Raw genomic sequence first — 12042 nt, forward strand, 5'->3', positions numbered from 1 at the left:
TGTATGTGTTTCTATGGCTGTGTTCACACACAGGGCTGTGGAGTCGGTCCAAAAATCCACCGACTCCGACTCCTCAGTTTAGGATTCCACCGACTCCGACTCCTCGACTCCTCTAATTTGCATATTACAATTTTCTTGATTAAAAGTATGTAACATGAAATTCGTCTCTTAACTGCCAACGCTTAGGAATTTTACAAGACAACTGAAGTGAGAAGGATATGTAGACTACTATATTTATTCCCTTTAGACTAAAACTAGTCCTTGGTAAGAGTACTTGTAAAAGGTACAAACCGGAACAAAGAACATCTATCAGGCCCTAGGCAATGTAAGTGTGGGTACATGTAAGAATGATGTGCAGGTACTCTGCAGGGGAATGAGGAGATTCTTCCTCTATTACACATTCTTCATGCACAATCTGAACAAGGTTTATGGGTGACAGACAACACCTCTGTGTTCAATGTGCACAGCATTCTCAGTGGATTCCCTGCAGCTCTGTGGGGAGTGCATATGTAGAGTATAGTACTACTGTGTAACAAAGTAAACCTGAGACAGATGAAATTAAAGTTTTATACATACCTGGGGCTTCCTCCAGCCGCCTTCAGGATAATCAGTCCCTCGTTGTCCTCCTCCACCACCTGGATCTTCTGCTATGAGTCCAGGTACTTGAGCCAGTCGGGTGTAGTGCGCATGCACAAACTCCGCCGCCAGGAGCATACTACACCTGTGCAGCACTATTGCGTAAGTGCAGAATGTTCCTGGCTGTGGGAGCGGCATGCAGCCGGACAGCGATGACTGGTTGAATTACCAGGACTCATATCAGAAGACCCGGGTGGTGGAGGACAGCGAGGGACTGATTAGCCTGAAGGGGGCTGGAGGAAGCCCCAAGTATGTATAAAACTTTACTTTTCATCCGTCTCAGGTACCCTTTAATTTGTAGTCACCAAACCAAATTTTAACAACATATCAAATTATTTGATTTCATCAGCAAAGGGAGTGCATACATTTGCATAAATTAGCATCAGTGCAGAATTATTTCCATCTCATTGACCATCTCTATTAGTGACACAGCTACACATCAGGCTTTATTCTTACAGCATAGATGTTATTTAGTATATATAAGAGATTCCTGTGTACACATATATACAGTCACAATCAGATACGTATATCTGACCTTAAAAATACGGGGACTGCTTTTTTGAAGCAGCACAAGTAACTAATTTTGATTGGTTTATTTCATTTTTGTGGACTAAGCACAGCTATTACTGTATATATACACATTATTTTTAATGACTATTATCTGAGAAATAGAACATTTTATCATATTTTCTATTTTAATTACAGTTACAAATTCATTAGGAGTCGGAGTCGGTGCATTTTTCCCGACTCCGACTCCAGGCACCCAAAATTGCCCGACTCCACGACTCCGACTCCACAGCCCTGTTCACACATACAGTAAATCTGTACCTTTCCTTTCCTGTCCTATCCTGGTCAGTCCTGTTAGTTTTGTATGTGTTTCTATGGCTGTGTTTACACATACAGTAAATCTGTACCTTTCCTTTCCTGTCCTATCCTGGTCAGTCCTGTTAGTTTTGTATGTGTTTCCATGGCTGTGTTCACACATAAAAGGTGAACATTTCTGGTCCAGTCAGGTAAACAGATTTAAAACTGACAGGACAGGAAATGTGCAGATTTATGTGTGAACCAGGCCCAACTGAGTTCTGCTGAGCAGTGATAAGAGAAAATGCCAATATACTTTTTGCATTTATTTTCTCAAAAATAATAAAAAAAAATTCAACTCTCGAGAGAACATTCTTCTGAAAATCATTTTGTTAGAAGTTTGTGGACACGGACACACACACACACACACACACACACACACACACACACACACACACACGCTTTTAACTGAAACGGCATGGTAATACAAAGCGTGCACTTAGATTATGCAGGCACACCGACTACATTCGCTTTCTTCATGCTTCATGCCATACTCTGCAGTGGGACCACTAATAACTTGGTAAGGGGGAGGCGGAAAAAAACTGGGAGGGGGGGGTGGCACCAATCTTTTAAGAGGGGGAGAACTTAAGAGCTGAAAGAAGCCCATCAACAAGGGTTTGTTGAGGTAGCTCAGCCACACTGTGAAGGCAATGGATCCGTGCTACTGCAAAGGCGCAATCTGTCCTCCAGAATTCCCCCACGCTTGACCTCGTATAGGGGAATGGCCACGAGCTTCAAGGGTCCCGCCACTGACACGGCAAGATGGAGGGAGACCGGGGGGGTGTTGGCCTCTGGAGACTCCATAGGCTTCTCTCTACTGAAGAATGTTTTATTCACCTACATTCCCAAAGGTTTGCTTTAAATAAATTATACCAGATTTCTGCAGCACTGAACTTCTTTAACTCCTTACTGCAGTCATGCAGCATATTAACATTCTGGCAGCATATGCTTCATTCTGAAAGCACATTAAATCATTGAGCACATTTCTTAGGCTGCAGCTTTCTCCAGGGCCACATTGCAGCCCCGGCACCCGGAGATCTGAGGCGTATTAGTGCAGACTACAATCACTTGACCACCACGATTGCCTAACTACGGTGATCACAGTGATTTGTTTTTAAAACAAAAAAAACTTTTAGACACAGCAGCAAAAGTTTTAAAGAAATTTGTAACAGTATTTCCATAAAATGTCAGAATTAACTATTGGCGCTGCTTTAGCCTGACGCAGTGTAGATGTTACCACACTTAGTCCTGTGCTCCAGATGCGATTGCGTGCGCACGCTGGTGCTAAACTCAGCTGTCTCCATGCACCAGTCTGGCCCTGCGATCACTGTGAGACAATCACATTGACCACAAAAGGGGAAGAAAAGGCTCTGGTCCATAATTGGTCAGTGCCACACGGTCCCCAAGGATTGAATTCTATTAGCTCAGCTTGTCTCCTATGACTGGGGAATATTGCACTCAATAGAGCAGATTATTGTTCAGTAAATTAGCAGCTATGCTCTTATGATTTGGTGAAGGTACACCAGTTTTGTTTCATGCTCCTGTTTTGATTTTATTTGGGGGGGCGAGAGTATTGGTTCCCTTAGATTTTTTTTTTTCTTTCAACAATCCTTCCTGCTGGTCACCAATGCAATGTTATCTACAATTGTATCAAATAGGCCCTCAATATGACATTCATGAAGCTGCAGTGGGGACCTTGTCTGCTTAACGCCACTTCTTGATCATAAGCTGCCACTCTGGTCACCATTTTTGTTTAAAATAACGGCATCAAAATGACGTTTCCCATCTAGGTAGAGCATTGATTCTATATAAAAAAGGAAAAAGAAAAAAGTATCAAATAAAGCTAATAAAACATAAGAACCAATCTGTCAGTTTAGATAAATTCATCAGGTAAAGCATATGGACAAATTGTTCTATTATTCTATTTGTTTCATGGCACCTTATTTAACATGATTGATTTCACTTCATGATCTTTAGGAGCCTGCTGGACTTCATGTATACTTACAGTGATGTGAAAAACTATTTGCCCCCTTCCTGATTTCTTATTCTTTTGCATGTTTGTCACAATTAAATGTTTCTGCTCATCAAAAACCGTTAACTATTAGTCAAAGATAACATAATTGAACACAAAATGCAGTTTTAAATGATGTTTTTTATTATTTAGTGAGAAACAAAACTCCAAACCTACATGACCGTGTGTGAAAAAGAAATTCCCCCCTGAACCTAATAACTGGTTGGGCCACCCTTAGCAGCAATAACTGCAATCAAGCGTTTGCGATAACTTGCAACAAGTCTTTTACAGCGCTCTGGAGGAATTTTGGCCCACTCATCTTTGCAGAATTGTGGTAATTCAGCTTTATTTGAGGGTTTTCTAGCATGAACCGCCTTTTTAAGGTCATGCCACAACATCTCAATAGGATTCAGGTCAGGACTTTGACTAGGCCACTCCAAAGTCTTCATTTTGTTTTTCTTCAGCCATTTAGAGGTGGATTTGCTGGTGTATTTTGGGTCATTGTTCTGCTGCAGTACCCAAGATCGCTTCAGCTTGAGTTGACGAACAGATGGCCGGACATTCTCCTTCAGGATTTTTTGGTAGACAGTAGAATTCATGGTTCCATCTATAACAGCAAGCCTTCCAGGTCCTGAAGCAGCAAAACAACCCCAGACCATCACACTACCACCACCATATTTTACTGTTGGTATGATGTAATTTTGCTGAAATGCTGTGTTACGTCTACGCCAGATGTAACGGGACACGCACCTTCCAAAAAGTTCAACTTTTGTCTCGTCGGTCCACAAGGTATTTTCCCAAAAGTCTTGGCAATCATTGAGATGTTTTTTTAGCAAAATTGAGACGAGCCTTAATGTTCTTTTTGCTTAAAAGTGGTTTGCGCCTTGGATATCTGCCATGCAGGCCGTTTTTGCCCAGTCTCTTTCTTATGGTGGAGTCGTGAACACTGACCTTAATTGAGGCAAGTGAGGCCTGCAGTTCTTTAGATGTTGTCCCGGGGTCTTTTGTGGCCTCTCGGATGAGTTTTCTCTGCGCTCTTGGGGTCATTTTGGTCGGCCGGCCACTCCTGGGAAGGTTCATCACTGTTCCATGTTTTTGCCATTTGTGGATAATGGCTCTCACTGTGGTTCGCTGGAGTCCCAAAGCTTTTTAGAAATGGCTTTATAACCTTTACCAGACTGATAGATCTCAATTACTTTTGTTCTCATTTGTTCCTGAATTTCTTTGGATCTTGGCATGATGTCTAGCTTTTGAGGTGCTTTTGGTCTACTTCTCTGTCAGATAGCTCCTATTTAAGTGATTTCTTGATTGAAACATGTGTGGCAGTAATCAGGCCTGGGGGTGACTACAGAAATTGAACTCAGGTGTGATAAACCACGGTTAAGTTATTTTTTAACAAGGGGGGCAATCACTTTTTCACACAGGGCCATGTAGATTTGGAGTTTTTTTTCTCACTAAATAATAAAAACCATCATTTAAAACTGCATTTTGTGTTCAATTATGTTATCTTTGACTAATAGTTAACGGTTTTTGATGAGCAGAAACATTTAAGTGTGACAAACATGCAAAAGAATAAGAAATCAGGAAGGGGCAAATAGTTTTTCACATCTCTGTATACTTACATGAGCTCACTGGCTCAAGCCTACTGACCACCTGACATCTAACATCTGGAAATATGCCTGAGGCCTGAAACCCACTAGGAGCGCTTTTCTGTGTGCTTTGTGATTTTATCAGCTCTTGCTAATGTAATGCTGTGGGTGTGATCCCACTTGAGCGATGTGATTTTATAAAAATCCTTCATAGCATTGCATTAGCAAGAGCTTTTTCAAATCACTGGCGGTTACAAAAGGCTGCTAGTGGGTTTGAGCCCCGAAGAGGACAAGATCCCTTAACCACCCTAGCGTTCTGGACGAGCTGAGCTCGTCCAAGAAAAAGTTGCTGTTAGTGTTTAGGACGAGCTCAGCTCGTCCAGCGCTGTCCCCACTCACCAGCGTGCACAGCGTGATCTCCGCCGCCTCCTCTGTGCTGCTGCGGCTGCTGCGGGGCTCCCTCTCCCTCCTGCTGGCTCTGATCGCCGGCGCCAGGCTCCCCAGGCTCCTCCGATCCTCCGGTCCCCGCTCCCCAGGCTCCCCCGATCCTCCGGTCCCTGCTCCCCTCCTCTCCGCAAGCCTATGGAGATCCGGCAGTCAGGGAAGATGGCGTAGCCCAGCCACTTCCTCTGACGCCGGCTCCTGCGCCCCCTAGTGTCCGTCGCGGCGACTGCATCATTGGATTACATAGGTACACAAACTCTATGTAATCCAATCATGCTACAGTAATTCAAAAAGTTGTTTGCACAAACACAAACACCTGTCAGCTCTCAATAAAAGCCCTGAACAGTTACTGGCTCTCCCTCTTTCAGAGTCCTCAGCGTCCAGTGTTAGTCTGTTTACAGCTATCATCTGTGATTTCTGTGCGATTTCTGTGCGATTACTGCTTTTTTTCCAGCCTTAGCTTCGTTCATATTACTGTCAGATTGCGTATTGCTTTCCGTCTTTTTCAAGATGCTGTGATCCCTGTGCGTTTGCTTTTGCTGGTTTTTTTTGTTTTTTTTTTTTGTCGCTGCTCGTGACCCCGTACCCTGCTTGGGGTCATGGCCTCGTCCTCCCGGAGGCGTGTGCGTGACGAGGAGTTGTTGGATGTCCTCGAGGCAAGCGACAGCGAAGACGAGCTCCTAGAGGAATCGACAGACAGCGATGTTCCCGGTAACCTGTCTTCGGAGACGGAGACCAGTGATGAGGAAGCCGAGGAGCCAGTGACGGTCGCACGCACCTGGTGTGAGCTGGGGAGCCCCACTCAAGCTCCGCCACCCAGGTTCCCCTTCACAGGGGCACCCGGGCAGAAGATCGCGTGCGACGAGAGTCCGCTGTCCTTTCTGGAGCTCTTCCTGACTGATGACGTCATCCGCAAGATTGTTGAGGAGACGAATCGCTATGCAGCGCAACATCAGCAGGGATCTTCTCTACCCAGGTTCTCGCGGAGCAGGAAGTGGGAACCTGTGACCAGCAACGACATCTGGGTGTTCCTGGGGCTCGTCATCCTCCAGGGAGTTGTTGGTAAGCCGCTGCAGAAGTGGTACTGGACCACTAATAAGATCCTCAGTACGCCCTTCTTTGGATCTGTTATGTCCGAGCCACGGTATACCCTCATCATGAAGTATTTGCACTTCGGAAACAACGAGGAGTTTGATGAGGCCACCCATCCCGCACCCAAGCTGAAAAAAATTTGGGACATATACCAGATGATTGTTGCGAACTTCAAGGCTGTGTATGTTCCAGATCGCGACATCACGGTTGACGAAAGCCTCATGGCATATAAGGGGAGACTGAGCTGGGTGCAATTTATTGCCTCAAAAAGGGCACGCTTTGGGGTGAAGTCGTATATGCTCTGTGAGGCAAACTCCGGGTACATCTGGAACTCTGTAATTTACACGGGCAAAGGCACCAAATTTGCCCCTCAGTTCAGCCAGTTTGGGTGTGCCACCTCCTCTGTCCTAACCCTAATTGAGCCATTGCTGGATCAGGGGTACTGCCTGACGACAGACAATTTCTACAGCTCCCCTGAACTTTTTGATTACCTGGTCCAGCATAAAACCGATGCCTATGGTACCTTGAGGGCTAACCGTCGGAATCTGCCGCCGGCCTTTTCTGCCAGGAAGCTGAAAAAGGGGGAGGTCGTTGCCTGGCAGAAAGGCAAAATGATGGCTCTAAGGTGGAAGGACAAACGTGATGTCTGTGTCCTCAGCACTATTCATAATGCCGAGACTGTCCGCACCACCAACAGGAGTAAACAGGAGGTGGATAAACCCAAAGCCATACTGGATTATAACAACACTATGGGGGGTGTGGACAGGGCTGATGGAGCCATGACTTTCTATCCGGCTGTCCGCAAGCAGCAGCGGAAATATTATAAAAAAAATTTCCGCCACTTACTTGAGCAGTGCTTGTGGAATGGCTATGTTCTCTACAAGAAAAGGTGTGTAAGGCCTGTACCCCACCATGACTTTGTCTGGCAGCTGACGGAAGCAATCTGCACGAAGTACCCCGCACCAGAGTCAACATCTAGACCGGGGCGCAGGGCATCATATGTCGTGAATCCGGCACGGCTTTCAGGGAGACACTTTGTGGAGTACTTGCCACCGACCCCACAGAAAGCAAACCCTACAAGAAGGTGCGTTGTTTGCTGCAATAAGAAGGACAAGGATGGCAAAAAGATGCGGAAGGAGACCCGCACTTACTGCCCAGATTGTGACGTGCCACTTTGCGCATTACCATGCTTCAAGATCTACCACACTAAAGAAGTGTTCTAAGGTACACTTGTAGCCTGTATAATTTTGTTTCTGCCTTCATTTATTTATTTCTGCATTGATTTATTTATTTCTGCATTTTCTTTATATTTCTGCATTGAGGAAAAATGCAAGGTATTTCAGTTAGTTATTCATAAATTTTATTTTATTTTTGACAAGAATTAGTGTTTGACACTTTTATTATACTCAGAATGTATACTAAACTCTTGCTTGGCTCATTTTGGTAAGTTACAGGAAAAAGGTGCTGAAAATTAAATGTACCGCTTTTTGCACAGAAATCCTTGGGAATCAGAACGCCGAGGTGGTTAAAGCTTGCATAATTTATCAGTTAGCCATTAAAAGGTATTACTTTAAAGAGACACTGAAGCAAAAAAAAAAATTATGATATAATAAATTGGTTGTGTAGTACAGATAATTACTAAAACATTAGCAGCAAAGAAAATATTCTCATATTTTTATTTTCAGATATATATATATATATATATATATATATATATATATATATATATATATATAATTTTTTTTTTTTAATAACATTGAACCATTCTCTAATATTTGCAGTTTACACACTTACTCAGCATTCTAAATGATTTTACAGAGCAGGCAAGTGAACTTTTGAACCCCTTCTCTGCAGAGAAAAAGAAGATATAATGACTGACAGTTGAGATAATAAGCTTCAGAAGACAGAGCTCTATGCGACTTCGAAAGTCATGCAGCTCAATGGCTCTTTTGTATAGATAACTAGAGTTTCTTAACTCTTCCTGTACTGAAAACAATATTAGACTTATGTGTCTGCTCCTAATGTTTTATTTCTTAGCTGTACTACACATTAAAATCATCATAATTTTTTTTTGCTTCAGTGTCTCTTTAACAAAAGTTGTTTTTTTCTACCTACATAATTCTATTATTATATGTTAGCCTTAGGATACACTATATAGAGCTTTTAAAGGGAACCTAAACTGAGAAGGATGTGGATTTTTCCTTTTAAATAATACCAGTTGCTTGTCAGTCCTGCTGATCCTGTGTCTCTAATACTTTTAGCCACAGCCCCTCAACAAGCATGCAGATCAGGTGCTCTGACTGAAGTCAGACTGAATTAGCTGCATGCTTGTTTCAGGTGTGTGGTTCAGCCACTATTGCAGCCAGAGAAATCAGCAGGACAGACCAGCAACTGGTATTGCTTAAAAGGAAACATCCCATCTCCCTCTCAGTTTAGGTTCCCTTTAAAATAAAAATTAAACAAAATCAGTGTACACTCACCTCCATATGTCTGAGGCACAATTTGAGGCACTGCTTTGTCTGCCACGTACGTGAAGTGAAAGATGTTAGTTGTATGGTGTTCTCTAGTGATGGGATCAGATACCTCAGTGTGGACTCGCACCTGGACATAGTTATTTTCAGTGTAACACACCTACACAGAAACAGATACCATTATAACCAGCCAACCAATATCTGCCTTTGACACAGGAATACAGTTAGCAAACCCAGCCAGCCAAGTACCGGTAATAGAAAATTACCTAAAAAAATATATAATTATAATAATAATGTTTAGATGCAAGCCACAAAAAAAAAAAAAAAAAAAAAAAAGTGCAATGCCATGTATAGTACTTTACATTCAGCACAAAATGCATTCAACCAATGTGAGCCTGAAGTAGGACTTGAAGGAGAAGGAGGAGTCTTGTCTCCTGTATCATAATGCAAAATAAGATAATTTGAAATAGAAGTCATTACAGCCAGCTGCAGAGATTTTATAGATGTAATTCCCATCATATTGAAGATTATTATTCGTTCCATTCTATGCACTGACCCAGAAACCTAAGGGCCCGTTTCCACTACACACAGATTCTGGATGCAGAAAACTGACTCCAATGAATGCCTATGGGAAATCTGCATCAGAAGACTCGCATTTAGTGGAAACAAGCCCATAGGCATTCATTGGAGTCAGTTTTTCTGCATCCAGAATCTGCGTGTAGGGGAAACAGGCCCTAAAAGCAAATGGCCAGGTGGGGGTAGGGTTATAACAGCCACTCAATCATCCTATTACTACCATTTCCCCTCCCAAAGTTACCAATGGGAGAGGGGAATAGCATGTCACTTGATCTTCCGCTAGCAATTCCTCCTAGTACGTGGCACAGAGGATTGTGGGGAAGGGCCCTGGGGATGGGACATTATTTTAATGGCCATGGCCATATACCTGGTGGATACAGGGAGGAGACTATTAGACTGTTGTGGGGTAGGGGTAATCACCTGACTCCAAAGTACATGTGCTTCTTAAAGCCTGTCTGAATTGAAACATCACAAAGTGACAGTAGGGCTGGTACTGCAAGTACAGCACCACCCTGCTTGCTTTTTTTCTCATAAAAGCTACGTTCTGTAGTGTATTGGTTCTGCATCCTGCTGCCCTCCGTGCCTCTATGGAGATCAGACTATGGGTGTGGAGCAGCTGCCAACTCGATAGACTGACAACTGTAGTGCAAGTGGGAGGGGAGAAATGGGCTTTAAAGAAAATCTGTAACTTCCCCCTTACTGAGGAGAGTACCCCCCAGGGGAACTTTTTTTCATTATAGAGCCTCTGGGCTTTTAAAGAGACACTGAAGCGAGAATAAATCTCGCTTCAGTGCTTATATTCAGCAGGGGCATTTGTGCCCCTACTAAAACGCCGCCATCCCACGGCTAAACAGGGGTCCCTTACCCCCCAAATCCCCCCCTGCAAAATCTACGACCACCTTGGTCGTAGATTTTGCTGCTGTTGAGGCAGGGCTAACGGCTGCAGCCCTGTCTCTCAGCGACATCTATCAGCGACGCATCGCCGCCTCTCCCCCGCCCCTCTCAGCGAAGGAAGACTGAGAGGGGCGGGGGAGAGGCGGAGATACGCGCTGACAGACGCGCATGAGGCAGGGCTGCGGCCATTAGCCCTGCCTCAATGCGGAAGAGATCCCCTGCTGTACGGAGGGGATTTGGGAGGTAAGGGACCCCCGTTTAGCCGCGGGATAGCGGCGTTTTAGCAGGGGCACACATGCCCCTGCTGAATATAAGCACTAAAGCGAGATTTATTCTCGCTTCAGTGTCTCTTTAAGGACTAGCTTCTGATGTGCCAACACCATATTTGTTTTAGTTTATGCTATTTTTTCACGAGCTGGCATCCCACAAAGTTAGCACCAATAATGGACTATACAACAATATATATATATATATATATATATATATATATATATATATATATATATATATATATATATATATATATATATATATATATATATATATATATATATATATAGATATACTTTCCGGTCGTTTTTCCGATTGATTTTCCGCTTTCCATTCGCTTCTATGACAAAATCGAGCAGAAAACGATCAAAATCAGATTGGACCTGTTGGAAATGATCTATTGAGCCATCTATCTGCAGAAAAAAAACTCATGGCATATTCCCAGCATTACCTGTATTATGTTGTATCTTATTGCTTATTACCTGCATTGTGTTGCCAGTCACCCTGTTATCATTGTCTGTAATCTTATGTATTGTACAGTGCTGCGTAATATGTTGGCGCTATACAAATCCAATAAATAATAATAATGTCTGTTTTAAACAGAAGGTCTTTGCAGGTCTTCACTACCAGCACATGTCTAAAAACCAAAATGTTAATTCAATACTTCACCACAAAGCCATACAAATCATTTCTTTATGCCTTTACTGGCCTAGTATACATCAACTAGTATACATCAAAACTTGCTGGTTTAAAATCACAAGCAAAGACTCAAGGTGGCCACACCCACCATACAATTTTTTAAATATCTGTACAATTCAAGAATAGTAATCAATTTTCTGATTGTAACAATACAAAAATCTGACCAATGTACCACACACACCAATGTTCAATTGTTCCCCAATTATGAAAGAAATAAGTGAAAGCTCAGAACAAAAAAAATGATTGGAACTGTACATCAAGTAATCGACAATTCATCACACACACCATACAATTCTTGATAAAGTTGGTCTGAAATTTCCAACATGTCCAATCTCTTCATCAATGACGTCATTCCGATCGTTGCCATGGCGACGAGGGAAGCCCTAACAGGAAATCCCGTTTAGAGTGGGATTTCCTGTTGGGTATGATCGCCGACGGCGATCGGAGGGGTGGGCGGGATGGGGCAGGAAGCGGGGAATCATGTAGCTAGCCTAAAAAA

General features: G+C 43.1%; 1 protein-coding gene across 2 annotated transcripts in view; it reads right to left on the minus strand.

Annotated features, from left to right (window-relative positions):
- Window positions 1–867: 867 nt before the first annotated feature.
- Window positions 868–12042, minus strand: part of ACOT9 (acyl-CoA thioesterase 9) — a 45041-nt gene continuing 33866 nt past the window's right edge. For both annotated transcript variants that reach the window (XM_068270055.1, XM_068270054.1), the window contains 2 exons: window positions 9114–9264; window positions 868–3301 (listed from right to left, as the gene is read on the minus strand). In XM_068270055.1, the coding sequence (XP_068126156.1) occupies window positions 3219–3301; window positions 9114–9264 (234 nt within the window). In that variant the 3' untranslated portion in view covers window positions 868–3218. The remainder of the gene's footprint in view (window positions 3302–9113; window positions 9265–12042) is intronic.

Source organism: Hyperolius riggenbachi, chromosome 2 (assembly GCF_040937935.1).
Source record: "Hyperolius riggenbachi isolate aHypRig1 chromosome 2, aHypRig1.pri, whole genome shotgun sequence".
NCBI lineage: Eukaryota > Metazoa > Chordata > Amphibia > Anura > Hyperoliidae > Hyperolius > Hyperolius riggenbachi.